General features: G+C 35.3%; 1 protein-coding gene across 2 annotated transcripts in view; it reads left to right on the top strand.

Moving 5' to 3' along the window:
* Nucleotides 1-24550, top strand: part of PGAP1 (post-GPI attachment to proteins inositol deacylase 1) — an 83323-nt gene that overhangs the window by 18161 nt on the left and 40612 nt on the right. For both annotated transcript variants that reach the window (XM_015131899.3, XM_077957345.1), the window contains exons 6-14: nt 4036-4088; nt 5229-5295; nt 9535-9640; nt 10385-10440; nt 11869-11952; nt 13423-13469; nt 13839-13890; nt 19149-19226; nt 23443-23518. In XM_015131899.3, the coding sequence (XP_014987385.1) occupies nt 4036-4088; nt 5229-5295; nt 9535-9640; nt 10385-10440; nt 11869-11952; nt 13423-13469; nt 13839-13890; nt 19149-19226; nt 23443-23518 (619 nt within the window). The remainder of the gene's footprint in view (nt 1-4035; nt 4089-5228; nt 5296-9534; nt 9641-10384; nt 10441-11868; nt 11953-13422; nt 13470-13838; nt 13891-19148; nt 19227-23442; nt 23519-24550) is intronic.

The raw sequence follows: 24550 nt of genomic DNA, 5'->3' as shown, positions 1-24550 counted from the left end.
TGTGAGAGAGAGAGGGAAAGAGAGAAAGAGGGAATATGAATGAATGAATGAATATGAATGTGTTGGGAAGGCAGAGTTGTGGATGCGTATGTCTATAGGGAGTAAAAAGGATGGCCAGGAACCATGGCTTATGCCTATAATTCTAGTGCTTTGTGAGGCCAAGGCAGGAGGACTGCTTGAGGCCAGGAGTTCAAGATCAGCCTAGGTAACATAGGGAGACCCCCATCTCTACAAAATACAAAAAAAAAAATTAAAATTATCCAGGCTAATTTAGGCATGGTGGTAAGTGCCTATAGTCTGAGCTACTCAGGAGGTTGAGGCAGGAGAATCACTTGAGTCCAAGAGTTCAAGGTTATAGTGAGCTGTGATTTTATCACTTCCCCTCAGCCTGGATGACAGAACAAGACTCTGACTCAAAAACAAACAAAAAAAAGTAAGTACACAGGATCTTAGAAACTTGATGAAAATGACCCTTATTTATGAGGAGTAATGGTTTCTTGTCCAAAATAAGAGCCTGTTCATTGATTAGAGTTGTAAATATAAGAATGTGTGGACTGGAAAGAAGGGGAATCCAGTTATATCTGAGTGTTGTACTAGATATAATCATAGTGGAATATCAAACATATCACATACTCCTGAATGTTAAACTTGAATGAAAGTTTACCTATTTTATAACAGCATGATTAGCTTTGACAGTATAAATAGTATAAGTAGAACCCTGATTAATTAATTTGCTACTTATTCTTCCCTGCTAGGACATCAAGTATTTGATCTTTAACTGGGATACATAATCTATGTAAAGTGAGTCAAGTTTCCTCTTAGGACTTCTTTCATGTATATTTAACCTTGAAGTCTTCAGTTAAGGTCTTAGCTTCTTAACTCGGTATACACATCATCTCCAAATATAACTTACTTCCTGAAGAGAAAATGCATAGAATGTAGTCTGTCTGTTCCTTTTGCTTTTTAGGAGATAACATTAGAAAGTCACTGTTTCATAGTTGTACCTCTTCATAGATACTCCTTTGTTTATCTCACCTACTGTTATCCTACTTTAGATTACTGTTCATTCATTAAATAGGTTATTTACTGAATGCTTGCCATACATAGAACAAAAATTATTAAGCTATTCTGCTATTACCCACCATTTTCATATAACTAGAGGAACTGGGATGTAGCCAGAATAGCTTTGGAACTAAATTAGTAAATCTATCAAACCTCATTGTTAGAGGTATGAATGTTGCTATTTGGTGTTGAATATTTTGGTCAGATATTTGTTGGAAGTCCTCAAAAGACTAAATGTCAACTCCTTGTAAACACAGATGATTTAGTCATATGAAATTTGATGTAACTTATTTCCTGGACCTTGTCTGGAGCATGATGCTGTATTGATACGACATCCTAAAGCTTATCTTTTAAAGAACTTTAATCTTTTTGTGTGTGTGTGTGTAGGCATGGGTGTGTGTGTATTTCCCTATTTTTTCTAATCCGTTTGATAATGTGTTGCTTTCAAGGGAGCTTGTTATCTCTGATTTTTGTATCTCTGATGAAGATATTTTACTTATGGAACTTTATCAAAGCTGGCCATTGTATAACCTAAGATTTATTTTTTAGCCTCCAGATATTCCAGTCTTTCATATATCTACATGTATATTCACTTTAAAAAATTATTAACAAGTAACAATTTTTCAATGATTATCTCAAGAATAGTTAAATGATATTTACATCCATTAGGACTGGAAAAATCTTTTAAGTTAGAGACCATAATTGTATCAAGAGGGTTGACTAAACTGCTGTAATATAGTCCCACACAGGTAATGACACTTAAGCACAATAGAAGTTGACGTTTTACTCACGTAACTGCCCTGGGTGGATATTTAGGTTGGTGTGGTTTTCCATGAGTTTCCATTCAGGAACTCAGGCTGAGAGTAGGCATTCCATGTTGAATGCTTTACTTTCAGGGTTGCTGCAGTTATCTTCAACTACAAGAAGGAAGAAAGAACACGAGGCAAATGTCAGGCCTACAAATGGCACACATCACTCCTGCTCACATACGATTAGAAAAAACTCAGTCCTTTTTTTTTTTTTTTTAGACGCAGTTTCACTCTTGTTGCCCAGGCTGGAGTGCAATGGTACAATCTCGGCTCACTGCAACCTCCACCTCCAGGGTTCAAGTGATTCTTCTGCCTCAGCCTCCTGAGTAGCTGGGATTAGAGGCACACGCCACCATGGCCAGCTAATTTTTTGAAAATTTTTTAGTAGAGATGGGGTTTCACCATGTTAGTCAGGCTGGTCTCAAACTCCTGACCTCAAATGATCTGCCCGCCTTGGCCTCCCAAAGTGTTGGGATTACAGGCGTGAGCCACCATGCCCAGCCTTGGTCACATATTAAAGCAAGACAGGCTAAGAGCTGAAGTCTAGCCAAGTGTGCAAGAAAAAAAGAATGGATTTTGGTAGACATTTAGCAGTTTTCAACACAACAATCATGAGCAACTGATTTTTTAATTTGTGTTGCCTTTCCTTTTCAACTCTAGCACACATGCATTAATTAAACTGAATGAAAGTAAACCAACTTTATATTGGTAATGGTAAATGCTGTCTACTAAGAGTTCTTACTCTACTGACCATTAATGTAATTTAAGAACAACAGTGAACTCTGGTTGTCTAATTTTTTTTAGTAAACTATCAGCCGTAATTTCTAAATATGTCAAGTACTTACACGTTCATCAAGTAAGCTGTAGATTCCTCCCACTTCAGAACTTGGAACCCAAAGATACTTTATAGATCAAGGGTAATAGTGATTCCTTAGAAGTTATACATATCTTTTTTTTTTCAGTTCATTTATTAAAGAGACATTTTAGGCCTCTGTAAATTTTCTGACATCTATGCTGTTAGTCTACTCTTTTCATTTTGTTTTGACAGTTCTGGTGATGGCAGCTCCTTGTCTCTTTGATGGTACATAAAGAGATGCTATGAAAAATAAAATCAGATTTACTTAATGAGCCCCTATTGTGTGTAAGATGCTATTCACAGAGAGATCATTATCTGGTGTGAAAAGGAGTGCTGTGCCATTGTTAGGAAGCCTTCTGCAAATACTTAATTTTTTAGAAGCCTTTTGTCCTTGTATCTATCTTTTACTAGTTGTATACATCCTAATCAGCTAGGGATTTTTTTTTTTTCAAAATATATAAGCCTGGACCCCACTTGGGAAAGTCAGATTTGGTAGTTTTGGAATTGTGATCAGGCATATTTGGTTTGAAAAATCTCCTTAGGCCTAGGTATTTCTTAGGTACACCACTAGATTCTAACATCTTAGAATCTATCAAATGGTAGTTTAGTCAAAATTAAAATTACCAGAATGTCTTTTGCAACTTATGCATTAACTGTGATTTATTAAAGAATCTTAAACTTGTCTCTCATTAGAGTAATAAAAAGTCAGACATTGCCGGGCGTGGTGGCTCACGCCTGTAGTCCCAGCACTTTGGGAGGCCGAGGCAGGCGGATCACCTGAGGTCTGGAGTTCAAGACCAGCCTGACCAACATGGAGAAACCCTGTCTCTACTAAAAATACAAAATTAGCTGGGTGTGGTGGTGCATGCCTGTAATCCCATCTACTCCGGTGGCTGAGGCAGAAGAATCGCTTGAACCCAGGAGGCGGAGGTTGCTGTGAGCCGAGATCACGCCATTGCACTCCAGCCTGGGCAACAAGAGCGAAACTCCATCTCAAAAAAAAAAAAAAAAAAAGGGTCAGGCATTAAACTTTAGGAAAGGGTCTGTGGTTGCTTTAATAATTTTTAAAAGGTAATTTAAACTTGACTAACCAGGAGTGATATTTAGAAAGAGTTCTGTTTTATAGAGGAAAATTCTAATATATTTGGATCACCTTTTATAAGAATATCATTTAAAAATGTCTAGGCATCACAATATAGTGAGACTATATTATGTGTTTCTAAATATTAGCTTGTAAGAATTTCAGACCTTTTAGAGAATAACAAATGTGTTTTTCGTAAGTTTGATTATTTTTTTCTTTTCTTTTAGAGTTCAGCAGTGCCTAAGACCTGGGTCTCAACAGACCACCTCTCCATTGTGTGGTAAGTTAATACTTGTATAACTTATTTTGATGATTTGTCATGGTCCTCTTTCTCCTCAATACAGTAATTTAATTGGCTTGTTAACTTTTTTTTTTTTTGGAGACAGAGTCTCACTCTGCTGCCCAGGCTGGAGGACAGTGGTGCAATTTCAGCTCACTGCAACCTCTCACCTCCCGGGTTCAAGTGATTCTCATGCCTCAGCCTCCCAAGTAGCTGGATTACAGGCATGCACCATCACGCCCGGCTAATTTTTGTATTTTTAGTAGGGATGAGGTTTCACCATATTGGCCAGGCTGGTCTCAAACTCCTGACCTCAGGCGACCCACTCACCTTGGCCTCCCAAAGAGCTGGGATTGCAGGGGTGAACCACCGTGCCTGGCCTGGTTTGTTAACTTTCTTAAAACTTCATCCATAAATAAGACTATGGAAGGAATATTAATTGAGAAGCTTGGGATTCTAATCTTGGTTCTTGTTTCAGTTTGACCAAGGTCCTTGTGACAACATGTAAAACAATCTCCTAAAAACCCAATAGCATTAGTCTCAAATGAAGCTAACATCACATATCAAAGTTTTTGAGTTTTTCCTAGTTGGGTGGAATCAACTGCACTTTTGGTAGGACTTTGTGAGCTTCTGGCCAATCACCATATTCAGATTTGGTTAATGGAGCAGTGACTATTCTATGGAGCAGCACATGGAAAACCAAGTAGGAATTAAATTTATCCATATGGGTCAAGAAATAGGCAGACCATGATATATCTATCTCATTGTGTTTCAGCTTAAAGATTCTCTTTTGACTTTTCTCTGGCTGTGCAAGCAGTAGTATCTGCTAGAATGACATACTTCAGGCATATAAAGATGGGGTAGGTGGTACATCTATGGCTAGGCTAGGTGAGGGGATTTAGGGAAAACAGAAGGACCCTGAAAATTCTGGCCAACATCCAGGAAGATTTAATTTGCTTTATTTTTATAGGTGTCATATTTAAGATATATGCTTAATAAGAATGATTTATTACATAATTTTTGAGTTTAGAGCACTAAAGGAAACTCAGATGTTCCACTAAACAATAGAATTGTGCATATTTTGATCAAAAGTATATGTTTTAAGAAAGTTTTATTTGTAACACTTACTTTGTTTCTTAGGTGTAAACAATTGCAGTTGACTACAGTTCGAGCATTCTTTGATCTTATTGATGCTGATACTAAACAAGTATGTATTTTTAAACTAAAAATTATTTAAGTGAAAGCTTTTACTTTGCTATATCATTTACAGCCATGATAGATTTAATGTAATTTTTTTACTTTGATGAAAACAGAATCATATACCTTATATCAATTTTAATTAGTTCCAAAATGGAAATATCTTTCTTTTTCTCATACTACTTTAACTGCTGCAAATAATTTGTAAAATGCAATGAAGATGAAAAGTGAGAGAACCTTAAATCTTGCCCCAGTTCTTTCCCCTGTTTAAAGTTTGACGTATATCTTTTTTTTTTTTTTTTAAGATGGAGTCTCACTCTGTCGCACAGGCTGGAGTGCAGTGGCATGATCTCGGCTTACTGCAGCCTCTGCCTCCCAGGTTCAAGTGATCCCCCCACCTCAGCCTCCAGAGGAGCTGGGACTGAGTATGTGCACCACCAGTCTTTTTAATAGAGATGGGATTTCACCATGTTGGCCAGGCTGTTTTCAAACTCCTGACCTCAGGTGATCCACCTGTCTTGGCCTTCCAAAGTGCTGGGATTACAGGCGTGAACTACTACACCCGGCCTTCTTTCTTTTTTTTTTTTTTTTTTTTTTTTTTTTTGAGACGGAGTCTCGCTGTGTCGCCTAGGCTGGTGTGCAGTGGGCGGATCTCAGCTCACTGCAAGCTCCGCCTCCCGGGTTTACGCCATTCTCCTGCCTCAGCCTCCCGAGTAGCTGGGACTACAGGCACCCGCCACCTCGCCCGGCTAGTTTTTTGTACTTTTTATTAGTAGAGACGGGGTTTCACCATGTTAGCCAGGATGGTCTCGATCTCTTGACCTCTTGATCTGCCCGTCTCGGCCTCCCAAAGTGCTGGGATTACAGGCTTGAGCCACCGCGCCCGGCCCCTTCTTTCATTTTTTAAATGTAGGGGAAATAGTTCTTACAAACTATTTTATAATTTTTTTTGTAATATGTTATAAACATCATGATCTATCTTATTAGACTTTTTTCTTTTTGAGAGACAAGTTCTTACTATGTTGCCCAGGCTGGACTCAAATTCCTGGGCTCAAGTGATTCTCCCACCTCAGCCTCCTGAGTTTGTTAAACAGTTTTGAACCATGCTTTTTAAAAATACCACTTTAGCTTTCTGATAAGATCGAAATATGTAATTTATTGAATAACCTAAGCTTACCAGAACTTAAATTATGTACTTCTATAAGTTTTACCTTCTCTGTAATGAAGTGTAATTTCACAGTGTAAACTCTTCAAACTAGTAATTCTCCAAATTGTTTAATTAGCAGAACATATGGAAATCATAGTATCCTTTACAGGTTATCATGTTACTCTTTTATCTCTTTCTTGTCTGCTAGCAGATAAATGGTAGCAGGATTTCAGCAAAATTCAGAGAATTCTTTCCATTAACTTAAATTTTTTTTTTTTTTTGTAAGTTGGGAACAGATTGCTATTATTCATCTTAAACAGCCTTTTAACTCAGGTCATCTTGTTCCATGGAAATATTTTGAGAACTATGGCTCTGGCTTCTTCTTTTGGAGAAAAAAATTCCTTAGTTTTTATGTAGTCTTTTTCATGGCAAAGCGTTGCAGCCCAGATATTTTTGGAGTGTTTCACCTGAAGGCTCCAATTCTTTGGGAGACTAGTATGGGTGACCTCTTTCTCAATACGTCTCCAGGCAGTACTTAATTTTTAACAATGAGGAAAGCTCCTTTACCCTGTAGTGTACTCTCTTAGAAGGATAGGGATTTTTCCCCTTAACTCTTCAGAAAGCTGTGTAACCACTCATAGAGAGAATCATAGATACTTAGCTGTCTCCTGAAGGTCCAGATCATTTTGTGTTTTACCACATTTTAAGTGACAAGATTCGGTATTAAGTTAGTATATTTATTGATTTAAACAAGCTTCACCTGTGACTTGTTGACACTGTGACTTGGTCATGGAACACAAACATTTGTCATGGAACACAAACATTTTTTGGTTTGTTGACATTGTTTTAGCTGTAAGACATAACTGTGGTAAGAGTTCTAAGCCTACTTGAGGGAGTGCAACTAGATAAAATAATAGAATCAATTAAAGTTGCTAGACCAGTTTGTACTTGAACTGACATTTGGTAAACTTAGGAAAAACCTTGTTCCGTCTAGTGAAGAACAGGATACCTCAGACAGGTATATTCCTAAAAAAACTGGACATAAAACTAATTTCTATAAATAAAATCATGTTTTGCCATTAACTCATGAGAAAAGAACTATAGTACTAGTATGTAATAAATTATAATTCTGAATGTATAAATGTGTTATGCATTTTAAGGGGAAAATGAGAAATTTTTGATAACCATATTGCTAAGAATCAAAAATACTGTTTATGAAACAGTTTTGTTTTAAAAACTCACTATGTGTAATTGGACTAAATAGTAGAAAATAAAAACTTAAAGTATGATATCTAACCCTCAGGAAGCATATAGTCCAGGAGAAAAGCAGAACATATATATTCAGGGAAATTAAAATGCAAAGAATAATTAGTCCTAAGCATGGTGATAAGGCAAGAATCAGAGTAATTTCTAGTGGTTATTAGCATAAAAGTCATAGCTAAAAACTTGTGAGTAGATGAGTAAAAACTTGTGAGTAGATGCCTTGAGAGTGAGTAAGGATGGTGGAATCCAGTCTTAATTAAAGTTTTTTTGTTTTTGTTTTTGTTTTTTGAGACGGAGTCTTGCTATGTCGCCCAGGCTGGAGTGCAGTGGCGCAATCTTGGCTCACTGCAAGCTCCGCCTCCTGGGTTCATGCCATTCTCCTGCCTCAGCCTCCTGATAGCTGAGACTACAGGTACCTACCACCACGCCCAGCTAATTTTTTGTACTTTTAGTAGAGATGAGGTTTCTACATGTTAGCCAGGATGGTCACGATCTCCTGACCTTGTGATCCACCTGCCTTGGCCTCCCAAAGTGCTGGAATTACAGACATGAGCCATTGCGCCCAGCCTGAAGTTTTGATAGACTGGCTGTAACGTTTAATTGATTACAAACAGATGTGGCCACTTAAGAACATCAAACAAGTTTAGTATAAGACTGAGTTATTTGAGGTAGAGAGTTTGCATCAATTAATATAAAAGTTCTCCACTGTCCTCCACTCTACTTATACCGTATCTAGAGAACTGTATTCTATTTCATGCATCATATTTTGAGGGGGACATCAACAAACTTGAGTTTATCCAGGGGAGGCAATCAGGATGGTGAAGGGACTAAAAGAGTTCTGTGAAAAACGGTTGATATGTTTGAAGTTGTTTTATCTGCAGAAGAAATGTTTTATTTGAATGGAGAACATAGCAAGCTTTTAAGTTTTGAAGGACTGTCTCCCAATCTAAGATAGCAGTGTAATAAGGAATCAGATATTTGCTGTAAATAAAGCATTCTCCTGGTAAGAGTTGTTAAAATTGGAATGCACGGTCTTACAAAGTAGCAAATTAAAATGTTCAAGCAAATCCTGGGTGACTTCCAAAGGGACTGGAAAGGTTTAGTAGACCTGGATCCTCACTGTTACTTTTTTGCCATTCTCACTCTGTTGTTGAGAAAGTCACTTACCTGTCAGGGCCTCAATTATTAAACTAGAGAGTTGAATAATAGTCAATATCAAATGGATTTTATACCCCAGTACACTTTTTTTAAAGGGATGACAACTTTTTTAAAGTTGCCAACTTTTTATTGTGCCAGGATATTTAAAAAACAAGTAGAAGGATAGAATAAAAGAGTAATTTCTATGGTAGGAAAGTTGACAATATTTATTTTCTCTAGCGACCAGTGGATTCTTTGTTATGGTATTGGCAGTAGTCTGAATTTGGAAACTGGTATATTGGAATCACAAACCAGAGAATCTCTAAAATTCTCTTCTGGTTCTATACATTTTTATAATGTTCTATTCTTAAATGTTACTTGAGAGGCACTATTGCGTAATAATGAAAGCATGGACTCTAGAGCCAGAATGCCTGGGTGTGAATCCCAGCCCAGACTTAATAGCTGTGTGAACTTGGGCAAGTTTCTTAATTTCTCTGTGCTTTAGTTTCTTCACATTTAAAATGCAGATAAAATCATTATCTCTTAGAGTTTTTGTGATAATTGAGTGAGTTCATATACCGTGCTCAGAACAGTGCCTCAGAGTAATAAGTGTTGGCTGTTGTCATTATTACTGAAGCAATGTGTCATTGAGCTATTACGATAGATACAAAGTAATACAGAATGTATCAATATTCTTTCTAGATAACTCAAAATTCCAAGAAGAAACTGTCAGTTTTGAGTCACCACTTTATAAGACACCCATCAAAACATTTTGAGGAAAATCCAGCTATAATTTCTGACTTAACAGGTTGGTGACAATAACATATTTTAATTTTAAATAAAGTATTTCATTATTAATTTTAGGTAAATTTGTTTATAGCCGACAAAATCTTTGAAACTGTGATACTTCAAGTTTTAGGATCCTATTATATATATACACATATATTATTAATTTCCCTATAATGATGCTGGTGCAGTTCTTGGTTAGGAAGGGAAAAAGAAGCAATGTGTAAGAGGTTGCTGATAAAAATTTTGTCTTGAAAATAACATGACAAATAGAAAAATTTCAGTTAAATGACTGTTCTCCTAACAGTTACATAAACTAAGTGCCATATTATTCTTGACTCCTATCAGTTCCTCAATTATCAGTTATTCTTCATTCTTCTTTTGGATTACCAACGTATCTTTTGCAGATAAATTTTGCTTTTAAATATAAAGCAAAATAACTTGCTTTGTCTATTTAAATATAAAGCAAATTATACCGGTTTAATTATATGTCTTGTTTGGGAAATGAAATATTTATTTCCTTATGTTGATGATGCCTTAGAGTTAAAGGACACCAAGCAGATTTTTACTTTACTTGATGTGAATGCTAGTTGGTGATGAGCATGTAGAAAGTATATTACTAGATTTTCTGTTTTAATATAGCCAGTGTTCAGAAAACCACTTCTTTATTGTGATTGAGAAGTATTTCACCAGGATTCAAAGTAGAAAGAAACTATGTAGTATAAAAACAAAACAAGGCAAATAAATTAATTTCCTTTACCTTAAGGGACATCTATGTGGGTTCCAGTAAAAGTGTCCAAATGGACCTATGTAGCTTACAATGTAAGTATTCCACCAATTAATTTTTTTTCATGTTTTTCCAGAAATAATTTAGTATTTATCTTTAAAAGTTAAAAACTCTTTAAAAAAGATAACTGCATGCCATTTTCCCACAATTTAATAATAATTGCTAAATGATTATCTAGTCAGTAATCAGTTGTATAAATTTATCTTTTTTGCTGTTTTCTTTGATGTTCAGTTTGTTTACATCAGGATCCAAACAAGGCCTATACATTGTTATTGATTAATGTCTTATTCCTTTTTAATCTGGAAGACTTTCTCTTACCACCACCCTCTCTTTTTTTTCTTGAAACTTATTTGTTGAAAAAAACACCAAGTCATTTGTCCTCTGGAGTTTCACAGTCTTGATTTTACTGATTGCATTCCTGTAGTCATTCAGCATGTTCCTTTGCCTGTTGTAGTCCTGTGATTTAGTAGTTGGATCTAGCTGCTTGTTCATATTCAGATTTTTGTTTTGTTTTTGTTTTTGCTAGACTCTCTCTCTCTTTGTGATGTTAGCCACTGTTGATGAGGAATGCCTGGAGTTATTAATTGATTTAGGAGGATGCAAAAATTGTAATAAGTTTAATTTTATTATTTTTTAACTAGAATAGTATTCTAGTTAATTCTGTATACTTAGAGAAAAACTTCTGCTCATCTACTAAATTTATCAAAAGTAGAATAAATCATATGGGAAAAGAGTGATAATTGTGTGGATCTTTGGATCTTACTTTATATTTACTCATTATCAGAATGGTGAGTTGGCTCACAAGCTTCCTCTTATTAGTGACCATTAGAGGGTTTTTTTCTCCAGTATTATTATGTACTCATGCATTTAAATATATTTGTCTTTCAATCTGTTGATACGAAAATCATTCTGTATTTGACCAGTGGAAACGATTTCAAGTTTAGTTTCTGAGTCTTTTTGATATACTCTTTAGTTGTCTTTAATAGTTTCCTCACTGTTGAGTATGACAAGATATTTTAGCTTATTTTGTACATTTCCTGCTCCAAACCTTGAATCAGCTATTTCTTTCAGGAATTATTCCTTTTCTTTGGGAAGTGGTATCTCAAAACCATAATCTGGTACTAGAAATGCTTGTGGCTATTGGGTTGGCATTTCTATGCCTTTTCAGTGGCCAGAGCTAAGAACTGCATAAAATCTTAACTAAAAGACCAAAAGAAAAACCCAATAAAACAACCAAAAAAATTACATTCACACTGATACTTCCAGGACAAACTGAGGACTACAGAGTTTATATCTAATCTTTCTCTTGCCCTTCCATATCTTCCTCCTCCTACTCCTAGAGAATTGGTTCTCAACACCAAGAATGATAAAATTAGAATAATTAACTCATTTGCTATATCTGGATTTTTGAATGATGAAATTAATCTGCTCATTATAGCTATATTGTTTTCCTTTTTTTGTAGGAATCTGAGAAGATATATTTTACATTTCCTCTTGAAAATCATAGAAAAATCTACACTCACGTCTATTGTCAGAGCACTATGCTGGTAAGATAATTGGGACATTTTATGTAAATTTAAGAGGCTAACTGTTGTTCATTTTTCTTTTTTTTTTTTTTTTTTGAGACGGAGTCTTGCTCTGTCGCCCAGGCTGGAGTGCAGTGGCGCAATCTCGGCTCACTGCAAGCTCCGCCTCCCGGGTTCACGCCATTCTCCTGCCTCAGCCTCCCGAGTAGCTGGGACTACAGGCGCCCGCCCCTGCGCCCGGCTAATTTTTTCTATTTTTAGTAGAGACGGGGTTTCACCATGGTCTCGATCTCCTGACCTTGTGATCCGCCCACCTCGGCCTCCCAAAGTGCTGGGATTACAGGCGTGAGCCACCACGCCCGGCCCATTTTTCAAATTCTACTGGTAGACCTAGCTATGAAATATTATTAAATCTAAGTAGTTGAAACATAATTTCTCTGGAACAGTGTTTTGATTGAAAAGTACTAATCAGATTTTTTTTTATCACAGATACTATGCTATTAAATTGTGATTTTGGTTCTAGTTTAGGTCTCCCACCCTGTCTTTCTGCCTTCATTTTACTCTGTTCATGATGAAGGAATGGAATTCAAAACCCCTTTAATTATAAGTTTCTATTAGTACTTTAAAGAATAGATATAATTAAGCAAAGCTATTCTATAGAAACTTTACAAAGTGAATTCTGTTTTCTATTGGCTTCCATACTAAAATTTGAGGTACTTTTTATAGCAAATATTCTCTAAGATAATAGAGTAACTTACAATGTTATCTAGATTTACTGTATCAGAATAATGATTTTGATTTTTTTGTTTCTTTTTAATGAGTACCTCCTATGTTAGGCACTATTAAAAAATGTGGTATTGTTTAAAAATGCTGTAGCGTGCATTTATTATGAATGGAAGCCAGGTGTGGTGGCTCACGCCTGCAATCCTAGCACTTTGGGAGGCTGAGGTGGGTGAATCATTTGAGCTCAGGAGTTTGAGACCAGCCTGGGCAACATGGTCAGACCCCATCTTTGCAAAAAATACAAAAAACTTAGCTGGGCATGGTGGCACACACCTGTAGTTTCTGCTACTTGAGGGGCTGAGGAAGGAAGATTGCTTGAACCCAGGAGGAGGAGGTTGCAGTGAGCCAAGGTCGCGCCACTGTACTCCAACCTGGGCGACAGAGCAAGACTCCATCTCAAAAAAAAAAAAAAAAAGAGAGAGGGAAAGAGAGAGACACCTGTCAGTGCAGTCTTTCTCATACTCTTGGCTCCAGGATAACTGCTTACCTATCAGTGTTGACATTAGACTTTTTTTCTTTACCTATCCTTGATTTATTTGACTTTGAGAACATCTTGGATATGTTTCTGAACAATAAACTGTTATTTATATTTCATTTACTCCTAGTCACCCTATCATATAACAATAAAGTGTTGAAAATGAATGCTTGTTTTGTACAATTATTTTCTACAATACTTAGTGTGTTTTGTTTTGTGCTGTTAACCAACAGGATACGAATAGTTGGATTTTTGCTTGCATAAACAGCACTTCTATGTGGTAAGTCTTTTGAATGCATGGCCCTCCACTGTTCATTTATCTCAATGTAAACAATACTTGTAAATCACACTTTTAGAATAGTTTCATACATTGTTATTTTAATTTTGATGCTATATGAAATTATGGTATTGTTTTTAAAATGAAAAGTAAAGGAAATGAATATACTAGTAATTTTTGCAAACATTGAAATTAGCTGGGAAAAACATTTTTGTTGCTAAGGGAACTATGCGAACAGAGTATATTGGATTAGACTCACTAGACATCTCTACTAAGTGTAGAGATGGTTTCTTTTTCCTCTGAATCTTATTTATAATTTATAATATTTCCATATATTTGTCCTTTAATTATATTTTCATATTTATTTCAAAGCCAGCAAGGGGTTGATTTATCATGGAAAGCTGAACTGCTGCCAACAATTAAGGTAAATTATGGCTTCCGAATTTTAATATTCAGTTGAAAAAAATACTTGAGTCTATATACATTTTAGAATATTCTCTTTCATTAGCTTATCATGGTATTAAATAAACTTGAGATTTGCTAACCTACATTTAAAAAATATTTTCTCTAGAAATACATTTGATAGGAAATAACATACCATTAGTGTCATTTATATATTTTTTTTAATTTCAGAGATAAAAACTATAAGTTAACAGTCCTCTGAATCTCTCTATGTTATAGCTTCAGACCAAAAGAACTGGAGGGATTTCTAACATTCAATTTGAGGATATGTTTAATGGCCTGTCTTAAAATATGAACTGAGTTAGTATACTTAGAATTCATTTTGGGAGGAAGGGCCTGCAGTTGGGAAATGGACATCTCAAAGAGATACGATACATGGTCAAGCACTCAAATAACTAGTTTATCTAGTGCTCTCCAGGGTGATAAGTCACAGCAGGGATTTATTTCATAGTTGTTTGTGATTTGATTAAGCAACTTTGGTAGGTCAGCAAGTACTTTTATAAAGGGCTTATTTGCATCGTCTCAAAATCTGTTGTTGAAAAGCAAAATAATTCTAAAATGTGATGAAAATGTCTGTTCTGATTTCCAAATTGTGTTTATTGTAACTGATAATGTTTTATCAGGATTGATAGTTTTCAGTCTTCAAGTAAATCTGTGCTTTAAAAATATAGTTTCATAATGAATCCTAGACTCATTCATTGACTTGTAAGTGAAATCATCTGGTGGTTTCCAGTTATTTCACAATTAGCTCCAATTAAGTTAGTTATTTTTGCTCCTGAATGTTTATAATTATTTGTATGTATAGTCAACTCTATACTATACAGAGAATGAGAAACTTATGCTAACAGAGAGGAATGGTGACAGAAGAAATAATTGCAAGTCACACTTCACTTTGGAATGGTTGCAAATTTTTTTGTCACCTTGGTCAGTCTTATTTGTACATATTCATTCATGTGACCTTGTGTTTATCAAACAAATATGGTAGGAGAATAAATTGACTCAAACATTTTTAAGGTCTCTCACTGATACTGTCCTAACCAGGATCAAAACAAACAAAAGTGTTAGGATATACTTACTGAACAATCATTTATAAGGTGTTATTAAATATTTCCTCAACTTATTTTTTTATTCAATAGCTTGAGGGGTATAGGTGATTTTTTATTACATGGATGAATTGTATAGATTAATTTGGATGTTCTATCCAGCCTATAATGTAAAGATTAAGAAGAAATAAATTATTAAAAACCCAATAAAATGTACTTTGCTCCTGTGTTTTAAAAGGTATTTCTTAAATCATAAAATTTTTATATTATTATTTTAAATATCCAAAGATTAATCAGTCTCTGTATCAAACACTAGGTCCCTATGTTGTTTGTTCTGAATGTAAGAAACAGCTGGCTGAATAGCAGGAGAACAAGCTATTTCAGCTGCCTACTTTTCATGGCAAATGCTGAAAGAGAGAAGTTAGAAAACAAGTATTATAGCATTCCGCAGTCTTATGTGTTCTCAGCTTAAGAGGAAAGATCTTTTATTTTAATGAAAATAAAAATTGTATGTAATATGTATTAGCCATTTATAAACAGCACACAAAATTATTTTGCTTTGAAATCGAAGGGATGACTAAAGCAAAGAAATTTTGTAAATTTTATTCATATTGCTATCTCAATAAAAGTAATGTCAGATGAGAATTATATCACTGTTAGGCATTTCTGTGTACTGAACTTTTAAGAAATAGATGGAGCCCTCCATCAAAGCACGTATAAATTCAACACTTGGCCATTCTTGAGAATAAATACTTAAAAGCCATTAGAGTGGATAGCTGCACACATTATCCAAGTTCTTCGTAATTAATTTATGTTTCATATTAGCTACCATTTGTCTGGTGGGTCTTAGCTGCCTGTAGCTGTGGCTTATGTGGCCCTTTTAAGGTCTTTAATTTACATTAGAACATATGAGCCTGTCACAGGGACTTTGCTAAGTTGGGGTGAAGCCCAGGAGTTTATGTTTGATAAACATCCCACATGAATCTAGTCAGCTACTCATTAATGGTTCTTTAGCTTGAGCATCTCTGTCCTCCTTGCCCACAATGGTGCTTCTGAAGAAGATTGGGGAAAGCTAAGTGTCTTTAGAAATGTTTTAATGCAAACATATTGTTAGAACATATAACTACTACCACCCCACATATACTTCCAGAACAAAACTCGATTAAAAACTGTATTTGGGTGATTCATCACATAAACAGAACTAAAGACAAAAGCCACATAATTATCTCAATAGATGCAGAAAAGGCTTTTGATAAAATTCAACACCCATTCATGTTAAAAACTCCCAGTAGACTAGGTATTGAAGGAACATACCTCAAAGTACTAAGAACCATCTAATGACAAACCCACAGCCAACATCATACTGAATGGGCAAAAGCTGGAAGCATTCCCCTTGAAAACCAGCACAAGACAAGGATGCCCTCTCTCAGCACTCCTATTCAGCATAGCGCTGGAAGACCTGGCCAGGGCAATCAGGCAAGAGAAAGAAATAAAGGGCATCCAAATAGGAAGAGAGGAAGTCAAATTTTCTTTGTTTGCAAATGACATGATCCTATATCTAGAAAACTCCATCGTCGCAGCCCAAAAGCACCTTAAGCTGATAAGCAACTTCAGCAAAGTATCAGGATACAAAATCAATGTGCAAAAATCACTAACATTCCTATTAACACCAGCAACAGTCAAGCCAAGAGCCAAATCAGGAATGCAGTCCCATCCACAATTGCCAAAAAAAAAAAGAATAAAAGACCTAGGAATACAACTAATCAGAGAGATGAAAGATCTCTACAAGGAGAATTACAAAACACTGCTCAAATAAATCAGAGATGACATCAACAAATGGATAAACATTCCATGCCCATGGATAGGAAGAATCAATACCATTAAAATGGCAATACTGTCCAAAGTAGTTTATAGATTCAGTGCTGTTCCTATTAAACTACCATTGACATTCTTCACAGAACTAGAAAAAACCATTTTAAAATTCATATGGAACCCAAAAAGAGCCCAGTATAGCCAAGCCAATCCTAAGCAAAAAGAACAAAGCTGGAGGCTTCACACTACTTGACTTCAAATTATACTACAGGGCTACAGTAACCAAAACAGCATGGTACTGGTACAAAAACAGACACATAGACCAATGGAACAGGATAGATAACCTAGAAATAAGGTCACACACCTACAACTATCTGACCTTTGACAAACCTGACGAAAACAAGCAATGGGGAAAGGTTTCCCTATTCAATAAATGGTGCTGGGATAACTGCCTAGCCTTATGCAGAAGGTTGAAACTGGACCTCTTCTTTACACCACATACAAAAATTAACTCAGAATGGATTAAAACTTAAATGTAAAACCCAAAAATATAAAAAACCTGGAAGATAACCTAGGCAATACCATTCTGGACATAGGAATGGGCAAAGATTTCATGATGATGATACCAAAAGCAATTGCAACAAAAGCAAAAATTGACAAATGGGATCTAATTAAACTAAAAAGTTACTTCACAGCAAAGGAAACTATCAACAGAGTGAACAGGCAACCTACAGAATGGGAGAAAAATTTTGCAAACTCTGCATCTGACAAAGATCTAATATCCAGCATCTATAAGGAACTTAAACAAATTTACAAGATAAAAACAATTCATTAAAAAGTGGCCAAAGGACATGAACCAACACTTTTCAAAAGAAGACATACATGCAGCCAACAATTATATGGAAAAAAAGCTCAACATCCCTGACTATTAGAGAAATGCAAATCAAAACCACAGTGAGATACCATCTCACACCAATCAGAATGGCTATTATTGAAAAGTCAAAATATAACTGATGCTGGCGAGGTTGCAGAGAAAAAGGAACACTTACACGCTGTTGGTGGGAGTGTTAATTAGTTCAACCATTGTGGAAGACAGTGTGGAGATTCCTTGAAGACCTAAAAATAGAAATAGTCCCATTACTGGGTGTATACCCAAAGGAGTATAAAGCATTCTATTATAAAGACACGTGTATGCGTGTGTTCAATGCAGCGCTATTCACAATAGCAAAGACATGGAATCAACCTAAATTCCCATCAGTAGTAGACTGGATAAGGAAAATGTATTACATATACACCATGGAATACTATGCAGCCATAAAAAAGAACAAGATCATGTTCTTTGCAGGAATATGGATGAAGCTGGAGGCCATTATCCTTAGCAAATGAATGCAGGAACAGAAAACCAAATACTGCATCTTCTCACTTATAAGTGGGAGCTGAATGATTAGAACACATGGACATGTAGGGGGAACAGCACACACTGGGGCCCATTGGAAGGTGGAGAGTAGTAGGAGGAAGAGGATCAGGAAAACTAACTAGTGGGTAACTAGTCTTAGTACCTGGGTGATGAAATAATCTGTACAACAAACCCCCATGACACAAGTTTACCTATGTAACTAACTTGCACATCTACCCCTGAACTTAAAAGTTAAATTAAAACAAAAAAGAAAACAAAAAAACCTGTATTTGGTGCCTTGGCTTTTCATTAAATGGAGCAGTCTTCTACCAATCCATTCCTCAAAATATGGACTATAGGACTGGTCTTAATTTTGAGAAGTAAATAGTTACTCATTCGGTGAGGTGCATTATTTAGACATACTTGTCTTTGTCATTTGCTAAATAAATTCCAGGGGATGATGTGCAGATATGCCATTAGCCAGCAACTCTTTACTACTTGGGCTAGATCAAAATCATTTGGGATTAAATTGTAACTCTGTCATTATATTTAGCATTTATTCATTTATTAGCTATTGAATGTTTTTTGTTATATACTACCAAAATAAATGTAGAAACGATGCTGTGATACTATATGTAACAACCAAATTATAAAAAGAAAGACATCAAATTTGGAAATAATAATAGAAAATAATTAAATTTAATGTTAAATGTCATTTGTTTTATGTGAAGGGATCCAAGGAATATTTTTGGCAGTCCTTATTTAACATAATAATTATTAGGAACTTGATTTTCAACAGGATGATTGACCTGGAAATGTGAACATGGGCATTTTGTGAAGTACTGAACATAAATTGGAAGCCTGCTTTTTAAGATAACTAATTGAGTAAGAAATAAGTGTAATTTATTTTTCTTTAAACATGCGTTAATCTCTAAGAAATAAAAGTAGTTTGTTTGTTTTTTATTTTAGTTTCTGACATTAAGACTTCAAGACTATCCATCTTTGTCTCATCTTGTTGTTTATGTACCATCTGTTCATGGAAGTAAGGTAACAAGTGGGTTAAGATTGTTATCAGAATGTTTTGGGGATACATGCTAAATTTTACAGTTCTTTTTCAATGAGTTTTTCTGCACAGAGTTTATCTAAAACCGTAGCCAGTTTGATGATCCACCTAAGACTGTTAAATTATTAGGATCATCTACTCTAACTTGAACTAAGCAGAATAAACCCAAGTTTCTTTGTTCCAAGTGAGAAATGGTTCCAGTTTATCAATCAGTCTTTCAAAACCTGTGAATTATTAGACACATAATAATAATTCATAGGTGTAAAACCTATGAATTATTAGGTACCCTTTAAGTACAACGCTATGTACAAGGAATTATAGGAGGCACACAAATGAAGACATGACCCTGGTTTTTTTTGTTTTTTTGAGACAGTCTTGCTCTGTTACCCAGGCTGGAGTGCAGCGGCTCAATCTTGGCTCACTATAACCTTTACCTCCTGGGTTCAAGCGACTCTCCTGTCTCAGCCTCTCAAGTAGCTGGGACTACCCGTGTGTGCTACCATGCCCAGCTAATTTTTGTAGTTTTAGTAGAGATGGGGTTTTGCTATGCTGGCCAGGATGGTCTTGAACTTTTGACCTGAGGTGATCTGCCCACCTTGGCCTCCCAAAGTTCTGGGAATTCAGGTATGAGCCACTGTGAAAAAGCTACATGCTATTGGGAAGGGGGAGAGAAATGTAACTGGAGCAGAGGGAAGAGTGGAAAAAGAACTACCCAAATACACATAACACAAATCAGAATATAGCAAGTACATAAAAAGAATGGCATTATAATAAGATGATATTTAAAATGGCTTTCAAGTGGACATGGTGGCAAGTACCTGTAGTCCTAGCTACTTGGGAAGTTGAAGTAGGAGAATCATTTGAACCCAGGAGGTGGAGGCTGTAGTATGCTATGATTATGCCTATGAAAAGCCACTGTACTGCAGCCTAGTCAACATAATGAGACCCCACCTTTTAAATGAAATGAAATAAAACAAAATGGCCTTAACAGATAGCTAGGATTTTTATAGGAAGAATGAACATTGTAGAGCCATACTGTCAATGCAGGAATCACTAGCACATGTGGTTATTTCAATTTAAGTTAATATAAAATAAAAAATTCTGTTCCCTAGTTGTCCTAGTCACATTCCAGATGCTCAATAGTAACATCATTGCCAGGAGTTATAAGGAACAGCACTGTTCAGACAAAGCAACAGAGCAAAGCATGAAGTATATTTGAAAACCAGTGAATGAGTAAATAATAATTTTGAAAGGATGGCCACGATAGGTTTGAATAGTAGTGGAGGAAAAGTCTGGAAAATTAGTTCATGGCCATATTGTGAAAGTCTTGATTGGAGGATTCAGGACTTAACAGAATTCAAAAGTCAGTAGGAAGCCATAAGATTTTTCACTATAGTAGTAATGGTATCAGAAATCATTTATTTGGGGAGATTAATCTCCTTATGCTGTAGAATAGATCAGAAACAGACTACACACCTCCTAAGGGGCTTGTACAGACCGAGCACCCTTAATCCAAAAATCCAAACTCTAAAACTTTTTGACAGGTGGGGATACTCACTGCTATAATAACGAGGGCACGCCATCTAAAGCATTTTGAGTGCCAACCTAACAACAAAATTGCAAAATTCTACCCCTGACCTCATGTGGTGAAATATAGTCAAAACAGTCAAAATTTTGTTTCATGCACAAAGTTATTAAAAATATAAAAATTACCTTGAGACTATGTGTATAAGATATATATGAAACATAAATGAATTTCGTGTTTAGACTTGGGTTCCATCCCCAAGATATCTCATTATATATAGGCAAATATTCCAAAATCTGAAAAAATCAAACACTTCTACTTCCACGCATTTTGGATAAGGGATCCTCGGCCTGTACTGGGGAAGTGGGAATAGAAAGAAAAGAATGGTGATTTTGATAGAATTAGTGGGTAAGAAAGAAAATGGAGGTAGAGGGTACTTTGGACTCCCCTTTTCCTATTTCACCCAGCAAACTTACTCTTCAGGATCCAACCTGTGTCCCTTTTTCCCTTTTCCAGAGTCCCCCAGTAATCTTTTACTTATTCTGATACTTTGTTTATAACTTCTTTGAAAATTTTATTATATTGAATTATAATTTTTTATGTCTCAGTTGCCATGACCACATTGTGAACTCTTTAAGAGTAATGAACAGATAGGTTTTATTCCACTTTGCATCCTCAACCTTCAGTGACTACTGCATAAATGCTCAATAAAATGTTTATTGAATGAGAAGGTTGGTAAGATTTGTAGCCAAAATAATCAGAAAAATTTAGGAGAAATAGAGAAAGGAAAAGGGGGATGTAGTTGGGAGTCATCTCAATGACTAAATCTCGCAAGTCCCTTATAATGGATTCATTGTTCTGTTTTGCTTAGCTCAAGTGAGAGGTAATTCAGCATCTTCAATACTAAAAGCTCTCTTTAAGGGTTTTTCTGTCAGGTAAGATGGTTTTGAATGAATCTAATATTTTTCTCAAACTTGAAAAGGCCCTCTCTGGTTATTCCAAGAAATTAATGAGCCTTTCTGCAAATAGACAGTCTTAGCAGCCTAATAAATATGTAATGCATCTTAATGCTCTTTGGAAAGTAACACTGCAGACTCTACTGTTATACAACCCTGTCTCACTAGAATTATAACTTAAGTCTTTCATAGTTTTTGCATGTCTATGTATATAGCTCATCATCAGAACGTGACATATATTCAAATAGTGTAAAACACTTTTTAGTCAACTTGTATCAATATATTTTTAGAAATGCAAATATGGAATTATCTGCATTTTTTTTGGTAACAGAAAACAAAATGATTAAACCCGTTAGAAATTTACTTACCTTGGGTGTTTGAGAGACAGGCCTTTGAATTTTCTCTTTCTTGGGTAGGGTTTTTGTCATTATGCAAAACTAAAGGCACAGCCAAATTTTTAAAGCAATAATAAAAATTCTATTATTTTAAACTTGTTCAAAGTGATTAAATTGCTTTTAAAAACTGCTTCCCTGTCTGATATAGACTTATCCAAAAGTACTTTGTAAAAAATATAATGAATAATCCTGTTCAATAAATGATTTCTGTAATCTTTCAGCAGCTGTTTTCTATAATGAAAATATCTGACTGTGTTCTTTGCCTTATAAGTAAGGAGGGAGAAATAAAAGCAAAACCCCTTAAAAGTTTTTTCTTTTATTCCCCCAAGTGTATGGTATAATCTAGTAGCAATTTTCCTGTCTGTTTTTCACTTTTGAAAACAATAAAAAATCTACCCAAGAGGCAAACAAAGTAATACTGCTTCAGACAAATCCAAAGTATAGTTATTAGAAAAGCCTAGGATAGACCCCACTAGCTTTCCGCTTTTGTAGACAGCAAACTACTTGCCAGCTACAGTTACGCATCAGATTAATTTTTCTTTAGCTTCTATAGATCAAAATAATATCGCATTGTAGAGATTATTTTAATGAAACTTTTCCTTTACCAGAAATAAGTAGAGCAGAGCTTCTCATGCAGCTAATAGAAATGTTATTTAAAAAGAAATGTCACTACAAAAAATTATAATGACGCGGGTGTCACATTTTAGTTCTACTTTTTTGAAAAGCATTTCTTTTTCTGGCTTCATACATAGCAAACCTTTTTTACACTTACTGTAATAACTGTTTAACCTGAAATATTGTTCCACAAATAACATTAGCCATATGTCAATCAATGGCAGTATTTCTCCAAAAGCCTTTTATAGGCGAATTAGACTATCTTTAATAAATACAGGATTTTTCAAAAGATATATAACAAAATCACATTTTCCTGTTGACTATGAAAGTATTAAGAGACATAGTATTTAAATCCTTAATTAATCTTGAATTAGCCTAGGCTCTTAATACTTTGATCCATCCTTTACTGTCCTTCTTCTGCAAACACCTAAAGCTAACTATTTAAAAAAACTGCTATGGATCTGTTGTTCTAGAAATGGTCCTCTAATAATCTTTTAAGTTAAGCTTGTGTATCAAGTTTTCTCAGCATAGTATCTCTCCTTGAGAAATTCTTGTCATCTAAGTATAGGCAGAATTATAGTGTAATAGATGATACTTTCTCCAAAGCTGAGATTTGTAGATTTTGTTTTCCACTCAAACATCAAGTAAAGATATTTTACTATAAATTTAACTTTACTTTTTAAAAATAAATCAGTGTTTTGTATTTCAGTTTGTTGTAGATTGTGAATTCTTTAAAAAAGAGACAAGATTCATACAGCTTCCTGTAACTCATCTTTTTTCCTTTGGTAAGTACTGTTTTTGGAAAGCATAAGAATTGCTTTTATTTTTAACAGAGTTGCAGTAAAGCAGAGCTTTGTAATATCGAATGTTGTTGACTATTTCAAGTATAGTTCTTAGAATAACTGTATAATGTGGTTCAGTGATTTTCTTCTCATTGGGCTAGCAGTCATATTCTGAGAAGTGAACTTCCATAATCACATACATTTGCAGGTAATTGAGTGTGTGTATATATGTGTCTGTGTGTCTGTTCTTATGTGAAATTTATCCTATTGGCCCTTTTAATACAATTTTAATATAGAATTATAAATTGCTATTTGTATAAGAAGGTTTCAAGATTTCTCTAAATATTCTTTTAAACTTTATTTTGAAATAATTTTAGATTTACAGAAAAGTTACAAACGAGTTTCTGTATATCCTTCACCCACATTTCCCTAAGGTTGACCTTCTACATAAACACAATACAACCTTTTAAACCAAGAAATTAGTTCAATACTATTAATTAAACTACAGGCTTTATTTGTTTTTCACCAGTTTTTCCACAGATGTCCTGCTTCTGCAGGTTTCCACATTGCGTTTAGTTGTCATGACTCCTAAGTCTCCTGTAATCTGTGACAGTTCCTCAATCTTTCCTTGCCTTTCACAACTTTGAAACCTTTGAAGAATACTGTTCAATTATTTTGTACAATGTTCCTTATTTGGAGTTGTCTGATACTTTCATTTTTGTGGGGGGAGTAGGGAACAAGGTCTCACTCTGTCACCCAGGCTGGAGTACAATGGCATGATCTCAGCTTACTGCAACCTCTGCCTCTGGGCTCAAGCAATCCTTCCACCTCAGCCTCCTGAGTAGCTAGGACTACAGGCATGTGACACCATGTTCAGCTAACTTTTTTGTATTTTTTGTAGAGACAGAGATTCACCATGTTGCCCAGGCTGGTCTCAGACTCCTGGACTCCAGAAATCTGTTTGCCTTGGCCTCCCAAAATGCTGGGATTACAGGAATGAGCCAAGGCGCCCAGTCTAATACTTTCTTATGATTA

This window comes from Macaca mulatta, chromosome 12 (genome assembly GCF_049350105.2).
Source record: "Macaca mulatta isolate MMU2019108-1 chromosome 12, T2T-MMU8v2.0, whole genome shotgun sequence".
Lineage (NCBI taxonomy): Eukaryota > Metazoa > Chordata > Mammalia > Primates > Cercopithecidae > Macaca > Macaca mulatta.
The sequence above is the reverse complement of the archived record's forward strand: the minus strand, read 5'-3'. Positions and strand labels throughout refer to the sequence as shown.